We start from the raw sequence: 17,511 nt of genomic DNA on the forward strand, positions 1-17,511 counted from the left end.
CTCCACCACCTTCACAAGCTTCTCTCTGGCAAAAATAAATCTTCACTGACTTATTTCAAAATGATTTCCACTCCTTTTCTGTCAGGCATGATTACCTCATTTTTCAGGCATTCACCTTATTGTAGAGCTGCTAAAGAATACCGCTCCAGTCACACCCCTGGAATCCTGTTCTTTACTACCCACACCTGTTAGGCCAGTGGTGGGCAACCTGCTGCTTGGAGTCCACATGCGGCCCATTAGGGCTGTGAGTGGGGCCCACGAGACACTTTGTTGACTGTTGTCCATAAGCTAGGTTTCTACATTCCGTTGATTTACATTGGTGTTTTTTTCCCGACCAGTGTGACTGAGGTGGTTCACACGTGAAGTGAGGTGTGTGCTAGATGCTCACAACGTTGACTGTGATCGAAACATGGAAACATAGAAAAAAGGAGCTGGAGTAGGCTGTTTGGCCCTTCGAGCTTGCTCCTCTATTCATTATGATCATCCAACAAATACTGTCAATACCGTGCGGTCCCTCTGCGTCTGTGCGCTCCCCGTCCAATCCAGCGTAAATATTTTGTTTTTACTGTTTGAAGTTAATAGTTCTATTGACAGATGATTAAGCTCATTATGAAATATTCTGTATGTAATAAATGTATTCAATCTTATTCAAGGCTCACAGTTAGTGAACAAATTTCAATCTTGTGGCCTACTGAGATGGAAGGCCACTTGTGGGCCCACTCACTAGCCTGGCTTGCCCATCACTGCACTGCACCATCTGTTTGTACTGGTGCCCCCATCATCTCCAACACAATATTCACTTTCATGGTGTCCATGTGTTTTGTAATTTCAAATACCAAGTCTGGCACAGGGTGGGCAGAAGAGTAACTGAACAGAAGTTAAATCTAAGAAAAACCAAATTGTGTTCATAGAATCCCTACAGTGGAGAAGAAGGATGCCATTTTTGGACACGAAGGGACAATTTAGCATGACCAATTCACCTAACTTGCATATCTCTGAACACTAAGGGACAATTTAACATGGCCAATCCACCTATCCTGCACATCTTTGGACACTAAGGGACAATTTAACATGGGCAATCCACCTAACCTGCACATCTTTGGACACTAAGGGACAATTTATCATGGCTAATCCACCTAACCTGTACATCTTTGGACACTAAGCGACAATTTAACATGGCCAATCCACCTAACCTGCACATCTTTGGTCACTAAGGGACAATTTAACATGGCCAATCCACCTAACCTGCACATCTTTGGACACTAAGGAACAATTTAGCATGGCCTATCCACCTAACCTGCACGAGGCACATGGAAGGGTAAAATATTGGTCGTTGTAGGATTATTCTCATACCAAATGTCTTTCTTTTCCACGCCGCTTCTCCTTCCCCAAGTTTCTGCATCTTTTCTGCTATCTTGTTTGATAGCTGACTAAAAATAACTTGCATTTATAAAGCGCCTTTCATGACCTCGGGACACCCCAAAGCACTTTGCGGTTTCTAAGGTCACTGTTGTATTGTAGAAAATGGCGGTCGTATAAAAAAACAAGTATTGGCTGAGAGCAGATGAATGAATTGTGTCAAATAATCAGCTAGAGAATGAGGCAAAAGAAAGTGACTTGTAGCAGCGAAGCATGCACTTATTGCCGTGCTAGTGCCTGCTGGCTGAAAACTCTAGTCGAATCATAGAATTCCTACAGTGCAGAAGGAGGCCATTCAGCCCATCAGGTCTGCACTGGCCTTCTGAAAGAGCACCCTACTTGGGCTCACTCCCCTGCACAACCTCACCTAACCTTCACATCTTTAGACATTAAGGGGCAATTTATCATGGCCAATCCATCTAATCTGCACATCTTTGAACTGTGGGAGGAAACCCATGCAGACACTGGGAGAATGTGCAAACGCCACACAGTTCCCCAAGGCTGGAATTGAATCCTGGTCTGTGATGCAGCAGTGCTAACCACTGTGCTGCCAATGTTGTGCCCCAGTGTTTGTGGTAAGCAAATTAGATAGTTGTGGAGTGACATTGTGTTTTCGAATCGATGTACTTACACTGCTGTATGTGGAAGGATTATTTGCACTGAAGGAAAAATATTGTCAATTGTTTACTGGGCAAGCATTAGATAATACTGCACCTTTAATATATTTTCCCTATTAATAAGGGGACGATATCCTTTTCAAACAATTTGCATTAATGTTAATGTAAGAATATTTTTATTTCAAAGTTGTCTCTTCTTCAAAATAGAATAGAGGAGCAGTTTTAAAATTTTGATAGAAGCTAGAGGTGACAAAAATGTTCAGTTTTAAAAGGTGGAAAGGCATCGTGGTTTAAACAGGGATTACCAGAGACTCTGAGCCTATTCTTGTGTTTGTATTAATTAGCCTGTCATCGGATCAGGCAGAAAAGACTGCTATCCGACCACGAGCTCACAACATCCTAAAATGGGCCTGTTGTTCCAGAACCGATCAATTTGGTTTCAATGCACAGAACCACTGATAAAAACATGTAACAATCCTCCAAAGAATGTACTGCTTTACTCTGATTTCTGCAATCACCCAAAGCAAAAACAGCCAGTTGGAAAATGATTAAGCCTATTGAAATTACGGAGTGATTCTTGTTCGCTGCAGCTTGCCGTGTAATTGGGTGCTAAGTATTTGAGACCAAAATAACACGGAAAATATTTTGCTTGCAATAGGGCATTCTTTCTAGCTGCAGCAAGTGACTAGCACACTGGAACGATGATTGACTTGTGTAGTGCCAACTGCTTGTTCCAGTTGAACAGTAATGTGGCTATCTGTCCTGTCTCCCACCACCACCTCTTCTACGTTGGTTGTGCCTTTTACTGGTTTCTGAAATGTGAATTAGTTCACTGTTTGTAGTGGGGATAGAAGTTGCAGCTACCTCTGTGTTCTACAAAGAAGTGCTGATCTCATCTCTCTTTTCCTGGAAGTGTTCATACTGGGACAAGCAAACAAGCTGTTTCAATGCTGGAGGAGGGTGGGAATGCAAAATCTCTTTTCAGTGAATGTTTACCCAGGAGCAGTTTGTCTTTTAGGGCAGTGTTTTTCAAACGCTTCCTTGGAGCCACTGCCAGTGTAGATTGAAGCAAACGGTCGCATGGGAGTCATTTGCCTGGGACAAACGGTCGCATGGGAGTCATTTGCCTGGGACAAACGGTCGCATGGGAGTCATTTGCCTGGGACAAACTGTGGAATTGGTGTCATTTGTCTGTAGATTGGAGCAAACTGTATTTTCTTCTGTATTTACAAATGAGAGGGGCCATATTGTTGGAGAGGATAGTGTGAAACAGACTGGTAAGCTCGAGGAAATACTTGTTAGGAAGGAAGGTGTGTTGGGCATTTTGAAAAACTTGAGGATAGACAAGTCCCCCGGGCCTGACGGGATATATCCAAGGATTCTATGGGAAGCAAGAGATGAAATTGCAGAGCTGTTGGCAATGATCTTTTCGTCCTCACTGTCAACAGGGGTGGTACCAGGGGATTGGAGAGTGGCGAATGTCGTGCCCCTGTTCAAAAAAGGGACTAGGGAGAACCCTGGGAATTACAGGCCAGTTAGGCAAAGTAATGGAAAGGGTACTGAAGGATAGGATTTCTGAGCATCTGGAAAGACACTGCTTGATTCGAAATAGTCAGCACGGATTTGTGAGGGGTAGGTCTTGCCTTACAAGTCTTATTGAATTCTTTGAGGAGGTGACCAAGCATGTGGATGAATGTAAAGCAGTGGATGTAGTGTGCATTTGATAAGGTTCCCCATGGTAGGCTTATGCAGAAAGTAAGGAGGCATGGGATAGTGGGAAATTTGGCCAGTTGGATAACGAACTGGCTAACTGACAGAAGTCAGAGAGTGGTGGTAGATGGCAAATATTCAGCCTGGATCCCAGCTACCAGTGGCATACCGCAGGGATCAGTCCTGGGGCCTCTGCTGTTTGTGATTTTCATTAATGACTTGGATGAGGGAGTTGAAGGGTGGGTTAGTAAATTTGCAGACGATACGAAGATTGGTGGAGTTGTGGATAGTGAGGAGAGCTGTTGTCGGCTGCAAAGAGACATAGATAGAATGCAGAGCTGGGCTGAGAAGTGGCAGATGGAGTTTAACCCTGAAAAGTGTGAGGTTGTCCATTTTGGAAGGACATATATGAATGCGGAATACAGGGTTAACGGTAGAGTTCTTGGCAATGTGGAGGAGCAGAGAGTTCTTGGGGTCTATGTTCATACATCTTTGAAAGTTGCCACTCGAGTGGCTAGAGCTGTGAAGAAGGCCTATGGTGTGCTCGCGTTCATTAACAGAGGGATTGAATTTAAGAGCCGTGAGGTGATGATGCAGCTGTACAAAACTTTGGTAAGGCCACATTTGGATTACTGTGTACAGTTCTGGTCGCCTCATTTTAGGAAGGATGTGGAAGCTTTGGAAAAGGTGCAAAGAAGATTTACCAGGATGTTGCCTGGAATGGAGAGCAGGTCTTACAAGGAAAGGTTGAGGGTGCTAGGCCTTTTCTCATTAGAACGGAGAAGGATGAGGGGCGACTTGATAGAGGTTTATAAGATGATCAGGGGAATAGATAGAGTAGACAGTCAGAGACTTTTTCCCCAGGTGGAACAAACCATTACAAGGGGACATAAATTTAAGGTGAAAGGTGGAAGATATAGGGGGGATATCAGAGGTAGGTTCTTTACCCAGAGAGTAGTGGGGGCATGGAATGCACTGCCTGTGGAAGTAGTTGAGTCGGAAACATTAGGGACCTTCAAGCAGCTATTGGATAGGTACATGGATTACGGTAAAATTATATAGTGTAGATTTATTTGTTCTTAAGGGCAGCACGGTAGCATTGTGGATAGCACAATTGCTTCACAGCTCCAGGGTCCCAGGTTCGATTCCGGCTTGGGTCACTGTCTGTGCGGAGTCTGCACGTCCTCCCAGTGTCTGCGTGGGTTTCCTCCGGGTGCTCCGGTTTCCCCCCCCACAGTCCAAAGATGTGCAGGTTAGGTGGATTGGCCATGATAAATTGCCCTTCGTGTCCAAAATTGCCTGGAGGTGTTGACCTTGGGTGGGGTGCTCTTTCCAAGAGCCGGTGCAGACTCAATGGGCCGAATGGCCTCCTTCTGCACTGTAAATTCAATGATCATCTATGATTAATCTAGGACAAGGGTTCGGCACAACATCGTGGGCCGAAGGGCCTGTTCTGTGCTGTATTTTTCTATGTTCTATGTTCAGACGGTGGAATTGGTGTCATTTGCCTGGGACAAACGGTCGCATGGGAGTCAGCGACAATTACATGTCGTAGAAAAATCATTAGGATATGGTCAGCAGGTCGGGTTGATATTTAAAAAAAAAAAGACATGGAATTTTGGACTTGTCAAATAATGAATTTGTCAGCTCGTTGTGGGGGGAACAAGGCTACAGTTAACTTCAGTTATGGCCTTGGATGAGAACAGTCTGCCAGCAATCTTATTTTGACAACTCTTATGCTCACTGGAAGTTGACATGGGGAACAGAATTGACCGTGGCTTCTTGCACACCAAAGTGGAATAGCTTGCTGCTGCTCCTGTTTTGGGGAAGGAAGAAATATCGGAGTAGGGAATAGGAAGACCAGGATACCATAAAAATCAGGGAATGATTTTAACAAATAAGGATGAGGGGGGGGGGGAAAACACTCGAACGGAAGCTAGGATCAGATTAGAACCCTCTAAAATGTGAATGTTTTATCTTCTGTTAAATATTAGTTTATTTTGAGTGTGCACTGCCTGCATTTAACACTCCTAGATCAGGTGAAGCTCCTTCAGGTTTCTCCTGCCGTGTGTCTTACCCCCTCCTCCAAATGGGCATTCTTCCTGGAGTGGTGGGACATCTTGTATGTTTGTTAGTTCAAACTGGGAGAACTTGGCTGCAATTTTGTCTGGTTGGAAGGTGAGCTGTAAAGAAACTCCCTCATTGAACTGAAGCACCAACTGTAGTTCACCAAGGCAGCACTGAAACCAGACGTAGTAACCGTACCAAAGTATACTGAAGAGCCACAATGTTTAATTCCACTATATGTCAGCATGCTCACTCGTACTGTGCTTAAACAGAAACACAAGAGTTGTGTGGATTGCAGTATGTACAAATCTGGAGAGGGGGTTGGGGGTTTCTGCTGCGTTGCGTTATTTCTCCTTCCCAGTGCAATTGTTCAAAGATTGCTGAATTTCCAGGATAGTTTGTGCTAATTAGAAACCAGCCAGAGCACAAAACAGACCAGCCCCTCGCCTTGAATCGGTCCCCATGGAGAGTTTTGGCTAATTGTGCTACTTTACTGAGGCTCTTAAAATGAAGCTGTTTTTTCAGTAGGTTCAAGGACACTTCGGGAACACTTGAAAAGATTAGATTTAAAAAAAATAATACTGGACACCAATTGACTTGTCTTGTGTATTTTGTTCAAGGTATTATCAGTTTTTAAAAATCCCAACTTCGCACCCTGCTTATTTTTGTGAAAAACCTATTTTGGGTATATTAATCACACTACGCCCAGTTACCGTTGTTAAATGTAATTGCATTTTAAAAATACATTCCATTCTAAGATGCTTAGTTTTTTTTGGGAAGATTAATGTTCAGTATGCAAATAAATGAGCCGAAATCTGTTTAAAACTAGGATTTTGCCGATAATCCCAGCCAAGCTCATATCAAAACTCCAAAATCTCGGACTTGGCTCCTCCCTCTGCAACTGGATCCTCGACATTCTTACCCATAGACCACAATCAGTAAGAATAAACAACAAAACCTCCTCCGCAATGGTCCTCAATACCGTGGCCCCACATGGCTGCGTACTTAGCCTCCTCTATGCACATGACTGTGTGGCAAAATTTTGCTCCAACTCCATCTGCAGGTTTGCTGATGGCACGACTGTAGTGGGTCAGATCTCGAACAGTGATGAGTCAGATTACAGGAGAGAGATCGAGAACCTAGTGGCGTGGTGAAATGATACCAGTCTCCCCCACAATGCCCTTTGTGTGGCACGGTAGCATAGTGGTTAGCATGATTGCTTCACAGCTCCAGGGTCCCAGGTTCGATTCCAACCTTGGGTGACTGTCTGTGTGGAGTCTGCACATTCTTCCCGTGTCTGTGGGTTTTCTCCGGGTGCTCCGATTTCCTCCCACAGTCCAAAGATGTGCAGGTTAGGTGGATTGGCCATGCTAAATTGCCCTTGATGTCCAAAAAGGTTAGGTGGGGTTTTTGGGTTCCGGGGATAGGGTGGAGATGTGGGCTTGGGTAAGGTGCTCTTTCCAAGGGCCGGTGCAGACTTCATGGGCCGAATGGCCTCCTGGACTGTAAGTTGTATGATTCTATGAATGCCAGCAAAACAAAAGCAGGAAGTAAAGTATCGTACACACCCCTGTCAGCATCAACGATGCTGAGGTGGAGATGGTTAACAGCTTCAAATTCCTAGGTGTGCACATCACCAACAATCTGTCCTGGTCCACCCACGTCGACGCTACCACCAAGAAAGCACAACAGCGCCTATACTTCCTCAGGAAACTAAGGAAACTTGGCATGTCCACATGGACTCTTACCAACTTTTACAGATGTACCATAGAAAGCATCCTATCAGGCTGCATCTCAGCCTGGTATGGCAACTGCTTGGCCCAAGACCGTAGGAAAGTACAGAGTCGTGAACACAGCCCAGTCCATCACGCGAACCTGCCTCCCATCCATTGACTCTGTCTATACCTCCCGCTGCCTTGGGAAAGCGGGCAGCAAAATCAAAGACCCCTCCCACTCGAGTTATTCTCTCTTCCAACTCATCCATCGGACAGGAGATACAAAAGTCTGAGAACACGTACTAACAGGTTCAGAAACGGCTTCTTCCCCGCTGTTACCAGACTCCTGAATGACCATAAGACATAGGAGCAGAATTAGGCCACTCGGCCCATCGAGTCTGCTCCGCCATTCAATCATGGCTGATATTTTTCTCATCCCCATTCTCCTGCCTTCTCCCCATAACCCCTGATCCCCTTATTGATCAAAAACCAATCTATTTCTGTCTTAAAGACCCTCTTATGTACTGATCTGATCGCTCCGCACATCTTCTCTACTGGGTAGCACTGCACTCTGTATGCTTCACCCGATGTCTGTGTATTTACATTGTGTATTTACATTATGTATTTATCGTATGTTCTATGTTTTTCATGTATGGAATGATCTGCCTGAACTGTATGCAGAACAATACTTTTCACTGTACCTCGGAACACGTGACAAATTCAATTCAAAGTGGAACCTCTGATGTTTAAATCCATAGAATATGGGCCACCGGTTGATGGTCCTGATGTTGATATGAGTACTTGACTGTAACTAGGTTCTGTTGTGTATGTAATGCATGGTTCTATTTTCAATTTCCTTCTGTTCTAAATTTAGTGATGTCCTCGCACTGCCAATCTTCAAACAGGAAGAGTCCAACTTGCCTCCAGAGAACGAGAATAAACTATTACCCTTTCAGTATGTCCTTTGTGCTGCTACCTCTCCAGCTGTGAAGCTCCATGATGAAACACTTACATATCTTAACCAAGGTAAGGTTTAGGATTGCATAGCTCGATTTGTGTGACTTGGGCCAGTGTTGTTCCTCCGCATTTTGAAAACTGGATGGTGTAATGTGCTGTGGTGGAGATGGCACCTGGGCTGCAATGCTTCAAATGCAGCTTCAGCGTCTGCCGCCTTGATTTGGGCTTCTTGCTGTCTTTTCAATATTCCATTTTTAACCAAAGGAAACTTTTATTTTCTTGATTTATTCAAATGATAATTTTGGACCTTGTTCTGATTTGTTCTGTTTTCAGGGCAGTCTTATGAAATTCGGATGCTTGATAATCGGAAAATTGGGGAGTTGCCTGAAATCAATGGCAAATATGTGAAGGTGAGAAAAGTAAAATGTTCGTCAAATAGTGGAGCTGCGTTTGTTGCAAGCTCTACTTTGCGAGGGACGAATACCGTTTTTATTATTTAGGGGAAAATGAGCAAATTGCGATGCATCGTGTCTACTTTCCTGAGCCTGTCACCAACTTTGTTGTATTGGCAGAGATCACTTGAGACAGCAGCCCTGAAGACAGCAATTTCTTAGTTTTGTTGAAAGCTGAAAAATAGCACTGTTTTAATTGTGTTGGTAAGCTAACACAATTCTTCACCTTGAACCTCTGCCACCCCTCCAAAAAATATACTTCTGTAGCAAACTTTGTGAAAGTTGGATCTGATTTTCCTGTCCAGATTAGGTTTGAAAATGGATCTGTAACCGGAAGGCTGCAAGGAAAGGCATTATCAACCCAGTATTACTGAACATGGATTTTAATGTTTATTCTCTGTATCAGAGTGTCATTCTGTTGAATGTGAGGCATCAGGTTGCCTGCGGAATGAGCAAAATGGCACCTGAAAGTGTTAAATAAAAGTTTCAAGCCTCCATCTACTGAGTGAAAAGGCTTTTATAAACCAGCATTGAGTTTTTACTGTATGACTGTGCTACTGGGCAGCATGGTAGCATAGTGGTTAGCACAATTGCTTCACAGCTCCAGGGTCCCAGGTTCGATTCCCCGCTGGGTCACTGTCTGTGCGGAGTCTGCACGTCCTCCCCGTGTGTGCGTGGGTTTCCTCCGGGTGCTCCGGTTTCCTCCCACAGTCCAAAGATGTGCGGGTTAGGTAGATTGGCCATGCTAAATTGCCCTTGGTGTCCAAAAAGGTTAAGTGGGGGGTTACGGGGATAGGATAGATACGTGGGCTTGAGTAGGGTGCTCTTTGTAAGGGCTGGTGCAGACTCAATGGGCCGAATGGCCTCCTACTGCACTGTAAATTCTATGACTGCTGTTTGAAATGGTTCTATGTCTCCATGCTCTGAAACGGTTTCATTGTGGGGTAGATTTAAGAGAGCCAGTGCAATGCTGATATGATGGTAAACAACTCTGCTAATAAACTGCATTGGTGATTAACTTGTGACCCCATAAACACACAAACTTGGGTTGTTGGGTGTAAGTTGTAATATGTATCTCTTGCGAATAAATACAAGTGGCAAGGGATTAGGTCCTGCTCTATCCTTCGCTAACTGGCTTTCTGGAATATAACATGATAGCAGAGGGCTGGTGTTTAAAGGTGAAGGTTGAAAATGTTTTCAGACAAAACTTGAGGTGCCTCACTCTGTCTCTCGCTCTGGCTACCTCCCCATACAAAAGGTCCTTGGGAATGTGACTGTTTTCCTCTCTTCCATTGAACAGTAGGGTTTGAGTGAAGATTTTCTCGGATTCAAAACTAATGCAGATATTAACGGTGATGTGCGTAAGGAGGCACTAACCCTGTGAACAGTGCCGAGACACAGTTTTTACAGTGGAAGAAAATTTAACCTGTCTAATTATTTCTGCTATATTAGCTTTTGCAGCATTCTTTTGTTCATTTGGAATATGGTTTCCAAATCTTCAAAAATAAGTCTGCGCACATATAATTCATTGTGATGATGTTGTTGAAATAGCCTCATTATTACTTTTTTTTAACATCTAATTGTAAACTGAGCAATTGAGGTAATAATTTCTGACGCCGCTGTTTTGTCTTTCTTTCCTCTAGAGTATTATCCGAGTGGTATTTCACGACCGGCGTCTACAGTACACTGAGCACCAACAGTTGGAAGGATGGAGGTGGAACCGTCCGGGGGACAGGATCCTAGATTTAGGTTCGTTGATTGCATGTGTCAATTAAGCGTGGTCCATGCATGCGGGCATCGGTTTGTATACTTCAGACCAAGTCGCCATTTAATCTAATGGTTGACGTGATGTATAAAAGTTTGAAGGGTTATAAAAATGCTGACCCTGAGCTCATTATAGTCTTGATAACCTGTGGAAGACTTTTAACACCAAATGAGATGTGGATCAGAAATTGGCTAGCTGAAAGATGGTGGTTGATGGGAAATGTTCAGAATGGAGTTCAGTTACAAGTGGAGTACCACAAGGATCTGTTCTGGGGCCGTTGCTGTTTGTCATTTTTATCAATGACCTAGAGGAAGGCGCAGAAGGGTGGGTGAGTAAATTTGCAGACGATACTAAAGTCGGTGGTGTTGTCGATAGTGTGGAAGGATGTGGCAGGTTACAGAGGGATATAGATAAGCTGCAGAGCTGGGCTGAGAGGTGGCAAATGGAGTTTAATGTAGAGAAGTGTGAGGTGATTCACTTTGGAAGGAACAACAGGAATGCGGAATATTTGGCTAATGGTAAAGCTCTTGGAAGTGTGGATGAGCAGAGGGATCTAGGTGTCCATGTACATAGATCCCTGAAAGTTGCCACCCAGGTTGATAGGATTGTGAAGAAGCCCTATGGAGTGTTGGCCTTTATTGGTAGAGGGATTGAGTTCCGGAGTCAGGAGGTCATGTTGCAGCTGTACAGAATTCTGGTACGGCCGCATTTGGAGTATTGCGTACAGTTCTGGTCACCGCATTATAGGAAGGACGTGGAGGCTTTGGAGCGGGTGCAGAGGAGATTTACCAGGATGTTGCCTGGTATGGAGGGAAAATCTTATGAGGAAAGGCTGAGGGACTTGAGGTTGTTTTCATTGGAGAGAAGAAGGTTAAGAGGAGACTTAATAGAGGCATACAAAATGATCAGGGGGTTGGATAGGGTGGACAGTGAGAGCCTTCTCCTGCGGATGGATATGGCTGGCACGAGGGGACATAACTTTAAACTGAGGGGTAATAGATATAGGACAGAGGTCAGAGGTAGGTTCTTTACGCAAAGAGTAGTGAGGCCGTGGAATGCCCTACCTGCTACAGTAGTGAACTCGCCAACATTGAGGGCATTTAAAAGTTTACTGGATAAACATATGGATGATAATGGCATAGTGTAGGTTAGATGGCTTTTGTTTCGGTGCAACATCGTGGGCCGAAGGGCCTGTACTGCGCTATATCGTTCTATGTTCTATGAACTATCCCCTAACAAAAATCATTTGCTATCATGGAAACATTTGTGGTGATTGTGCCTGAGAGTCATAGATATTTACACCATGAATGCAGGCCCTTCGGCCCAGCTTGTCCATGCCGCCCAGTTTCTATCACTAAGCTAGTCCCACTTGCCCGCATTTGGCCCATATACCTCTATACCCATCCTGCCCATGTAACTGTCTAACTGTTTGTTAAAGGACAAAATTGTACCCGCCTCTACCACTGCCTCTGGCAGCTCGTTCCAGATGCTCACCACCCTCTCTGTAAAGAAATTTCCCCTCTGGTCTCTTTTGTATCTCTCCCCTCTCACCTTAAACCTATGCCCTCTTGTTTTAGACCTCCTACCTTTGGGAAAAGATGTTGACCTTTTCTATCCTCCTCATTATTTTATAGACCTCTAAGATCACCCTTAAACCTCTGACGCTCCAGGCAAAAAAGTCCCAGCCTATCCAGCCTCTGCTTATGAGTCGCAGTAGCATCCTAGTAAATCTTTTCTGCGCACCTTCGAGTTTAATAATATCCTTTCTATAATAATAATCTTGATTGTCACAAGTAAGCTTACATTAACACTGTAATGAAGTTACTATGAAAAGCCCCTGGTTGCCACATTCCAGTGCCTGTTCGGGTACACTGAGGGATAATTCAGAATGTCCAATACACCTAACAGCACGTCTTTCGGGACTTGTGGGAGGAAACCGGAGCACCCAGAGGAAGCCCACGGGGAGAACGTGCAGACTCTCTGCCATCTAAAGACTATCTCTAGATCATTTGGTGAATTCAGAGTGATAACTGCTCTCAGTAGAGAATTTAAACCTGACGTGCTTCTGTAAAAAAGATTTTTGTCTTATGGATGTTAAAAGGAAAGTTTAAGGATTACTTAGTGTTGTATTCTTTGGGGGTTGTATTTGAATTGATGGTTGCTAAGATGTTCACTATGTTTTAAAAAGGTTAACTGAGTTCATAGCATAAACATTGTTTTGCTTTAAAAAAATACTTTTCCATTTCTGCTGCACCACACCTGTAGAGTGGGCCGTGTGCTCCCCATACCACAATCTAGTAAAAGTCGTGGGTCAGGTGATCTCCATGATATACTTTGGAGTTCTCTATACCCTGGCCCATAACACTCGCTAAACTCCCCACCATTAACTGAGTAGGTCCTGCCCCGATTCGATCTACCAAAAATGCATCACCTCACATTTATCTAAATTAAACTTCCGTTTGCCATTCATCAGCCCACTGGCCCAATTGGTCAAGATCCTGTTGCAATCTTATATAATCTTTTTTTTAAATATAAATTTAAGAGTACCCAATTGTTTTTTTTTCCAATTAAGGGGCAATTTAGCAGGGCCAATCCACCTAACCTGCACACCTTTGGGTCGTGGAGGTGAAACCCACACAGACATGGGGAGAATGTGCAAACTCCACACGGACAGTGACCCAGGGCCAGGATTCAAACCCGTTACATAACCTTCACTGAAATGAAATGAAAATCGCTTATTGTCACAAGTCTGCTTCAAATGAAGTCACTGTGAAAAGCCCCTCGTTGCCACATTCCGGCACCTATTCGGGGAGGCTGATACGGGAATTGAACTGTGCTGCTGGCCTGCCTGGGTCTGCTTTAAAAGCCAGCGATTTAGCCCTGTGCTCAACCAGCCCCTACTGGTCAACTGTCCACTATGCCACCTATCTTGGTGTCATCTGCAAACTTCATAACCATGCCTCCTAAATTCCAATTCATTAATATATATAACAAATAACCGTGGACCCAGCACTGATCCCTGAGGGGCACCGCTGGTCACAGGCCTCCAGTTTGAAAAACAACCCTCCACAACCACCCTTTGGTTTTCGGTTGCCAAGCTAATTTTGTATCCAATTGGCTACCTCACACTGGATCCCGTGAGATTTAACCTTTTGCAACAACCTACCATGCGGTACCTTGCTAAAGTCCATGTTGACTATGATGGCTGCACTGCCCTCATCTACCTTCTTGGTTACTCCTTCAAAAAACTCAAATCAAATTTGTGAGACATGATTTTCCACTCACAAAGCCATACTGACTGTCCCTAATTAGCCCTTGCCTCTCGAAATGCCTGTAGATCCCATCTCGCAGAATACCTTCTGACAACTTACCTACCACAGACGTTAGGCTAACCGGTCTGTAGTTCCCAGGATTTTCCCTGCAGCCCTTCTTAAACAAGGGCACAACATTTGCTACCCTCCAATCTTCTGGCACCTCACCTGTGGCTGTCGATGATTCAAATACCTCCGCTCGGGGACCCGCAATTTCCTCCCCAGCCTCCCACAATGTCCTGGGATACATTTCATTGGGTCCTGGGGATTTATCTACCTTGATGCATTTTAAGACTTCCAGCCCCTCCTTCTCTATAATACTTACACTCCTCAAGACATCACTATTTATCTCCTCGAGTTCCCTAACATCCATGCCTTTTTCAGCAGTAAATACTGATGAGAAATATTCATTTAGGATCTCGCCTATCGCTTGTGGATCGCGCATAGATGACCTTGTAGATCCTCAAGAGGCCCTATCCTCTCCCTCGTCACTCTTTTGCCCTTTATGTATCGGTAAAAGTTCCTTTGCTGTATCTGCCAAAGCAATCTCATGTCCCCTTTTTGCCCTCCTGATTTCTCTCTTAATTCTACTCCGACAAGCTCTACTCTTCAAGGGATCCATTTGATGCCAGCTGCCTATGCATGTCATATGCCTGCTTCCTTTTGACCATGGCCTCAATATCCCGAGTTATCCAGGGTTCCCTCCTCAGGAATGTGCTCACCCTGAACCCTAATTAACACCTTTTTGAAAGCCTCCCACTTACCAGCTGTCCCCTTGCCAGTAAACAGACTCCCCCAATCAACTTTTGAAAGTTCCTGCCTCATACACTCAAAATTGGCCTTGCCCCAATTTAGAACTTTAACTTTTGGCCAGAACTATCATTCTCCATAGCTATCTTAAAACTAATGGAATTATGGTCACTGGTCCCAAAGTGATCCCTCACTAACACTTCTGTCCCCTGCCCTTCCTTATTCCCCAAGAGGAGGTCAAGTTTTGCCCCCTCGCTAGTCGGGCCATCCACATATTGAATGAAGAATTCTTCCTGAATACATTCGACAAATTTCTCTCCATCCAAACCCCCAGTGCTATGGTTGTCCCAGTTAATGTCCCCTACTATCACCGCCCTATTTGCCCGGCAGCTATCTGTAATCTCCTTACATATTTGCTTCTCGATTTCCCGCTGACTATTTGGGGGCCTATAGTACAGTCCTATCAAAGTGACCTCACCCGTCTTATTTTTCAGTTCAACCCATATCGACTCAGTGGGCCAACCCTCTGATATATCCACTCTCTGATATATCCACTCTCTGTACTGCAGTGATATTCTCCCTAATCAAAAACTCAACATCATCTCCTTTTACCTCCTGTTCTGCCTTTCCTATAGCATCTGTACCCTGGAACATTGAGCCACCAGTCCTCCCCCCTCCTTTAGCCATGTTTCAGTCATAGCTAAAATATCCCAGTCCCGTGTACCCATCCATGCCCTGAGTTAATCTGCCTTGCCCCTCAGGCCTCTTGCATTGAAATAAATGCAGTTTAATCTAGACTTCCCTTGCTCTCTGCCCTGCTTCCTCAGGCCATCTGTCCGGTACGCACTCTGTCTTTTATTTCTCTTAGCCTTACTGGATCCTTTTGCTGAATTCTCCACAGTCTCTGTACTGTGGCCCTTTTTGATTTTTGACTTTGGTTTCTCTGCCGTTCACTTTTCCCCTTACTGCCTTTTGTTTATGTCCCCACTTTACTTCCCTCCGACGTCCTGCATCGGTTCCCCACCCCCCTGCCACATTAGTTTAAACCCTCCCCAACAGTGCTAGCAAACACTCCTCTTAGGACATTGGTTCCAGTCCTGCCCAGGTGCAGACTGTCCGGTTTGTACTGGTCCCACCTCCCCCAGAACCAGTTCCAATGTCCCAGGAATTTGAATCCCTTGTGCACCATCCCTCAAGCCACGTAGTCATCTTCTCTATCCTGACATTCCTATTGACTAGCACGTGGCACTGGTAGCAATGCTGATATTACTATCTTTGAGGTCCTAATTTTTAGTTTAGCTCCTAACTCCCTAAATTCAGCTTTAGGACGTCATGTTTTTTACCGATATCTTTGGTGCCTCTATGCATCACGACAGCTGGCTGTTCACCCTCCCCCTCCCAAATGTCCTCCAGCCACTCCGAGACATCCTTCACCCTTGCACCCTGTCTATTCCCCTTACGATCGAGTCCCCTATTACTATCGCTCTGCCACTCCTTTTCCTGCCCTCCTGTGCAGCAGAGCCAGCCACGGTGCCATGAACCTGTCTGCTGCCACCTTCCTCTGGTGAGCCATCTCCTCCAACAGTATCCAAAACGGTATATCTGTTTTGGAGGGAGATGACCGCAGGAGACCCCTGCACTTCCTTCCTACTCTTGCTTTGTCTTTTGGTCACCCATTTCCTATCTCCCTCCGTACTCTTCAACTGCGGTGTGACCAACACACTGAACGTGCTATCCGCGACATTCTCGGCATGCTCAAAAGTGAGTCCATCCGCAGCTCCAGAGCCGTCAAGCGGTCTAACAGTAGCTGCAGTTGGACACACTTCCTGTACGTGAAGGAGCCAGGGACAGTGGACGTGTCCCTGAATTCCCACATCGCACAAGAGGAGCATGGCACGGGTCGGGGATCTCCTGCCATGACTTAACCCTTAAGTTAACTTACAGCAACAATACAGTGCCAAGAGAAAAAAGAAAAGAAAAACTACTTGCCAGTCACCAGACAATCACTTTCCTGCTGGTCGAGGTGACTGAGTTGACTTCTCCCAGAATCAACTGGCCGTGATCTCCTTCTTTACCCTTGCTCGTCCTCCTCACAGTGCCTTTTTTGGTTCGAGGAGGGAGGGAGGGAAACACTCATGTAGTGTTTCGGGCTTAACCGCTCCTTGACACCAGTTCTTCGGCTTCCCACAGTACAGTCGAGGTGACTGAGTTGACATCTCCCAGAATCCTCTTCTGCCGCCTCTACTGGATGATGATCTTCCTCCTGTTTGCCACTGGACGGCTTGTTCGATGGTGCATAATATATGTGTGTCAATGCAGTATCCACATGAGTGCAGTATGTGTTAATCCAGAGGCTTGTCTCTCTCTCCTAGAAGGGATTGTTTGAGGTCAGGTTATCCCAGGACATATTCAAATTCATCCTAAGATTGTAAAAATATGCGAGCAATGTTTGAGAATAGGTAGACTGCTTCCCTGAGTTGCTGAATGGTGTTTGGTGTTAATTCTCTCAGAAACCTGGTGGTGAAGTAGGAAACCAGATGCAAATCTTTTATTTAATACTTGGTTTAATTACAAAATGCAGCATCAGGAATGTATGCTGCCTCCCTCACCCAGTGACCCAGAGGTCTGTTGATATCTTATTACAATCCCAGCTGAGGTTACTACCCGAAAAGTCAATTTACCACATCTATCTTGTACTCTAATATTCACGGTAAGTATCTGTGAACCACCTGGCAACCTGTGGTCAGG

The 17,511-nt window shown here is 44.9% G+C and overlaps 1 protein-coding gene across 3 annotated transcripts in view; it reads left to right on the forward strand.

The window, feature by feature from the left end:
• tfcp2 (transcription factor CP2) overlaps positions 1-17,511 on the forward strand; it is a 122,477-nt gene that overhangs the window by 23,213 nt on the left and 81,753 nt on the right. For all 3 annotated transcript variants that reach the window (XM_072494024.1, XM_072494026.1, XM_072494027.1), the window contains exons 2-4: positions 8,403-8,554; positions 8,819-8,895; positions 10,581-10,686. In XM_072494024.1, coding sequence (XP_072350125.1) covers positions 8,403-8,554; positions 8,819-8,895; positions 10,581-10,686 — 335 coding nt within the window. The remainder of the gene's footprint in view (positions 1-8,402; positions 8,555-8,818; positions 8,896-10,580; positions 10,687-17,511) is intronic.

This window comes from Scyliorhinus torazame, chromosome X (genome assembly GCF_047496885.1).
Source record: "Scyliorhinus torazame isolate Kashiwa2021f chromosome X, sScyTor2.1, whole genome shotgun sequence".
NCBI classification, from domain to species: Eukaryota; Metazoa; Chordata; class Chondrichthyes; order Carcharhiniformes; family Scyliorhinidae; genus Scyliorhinus; species Scyliorhinus torazame.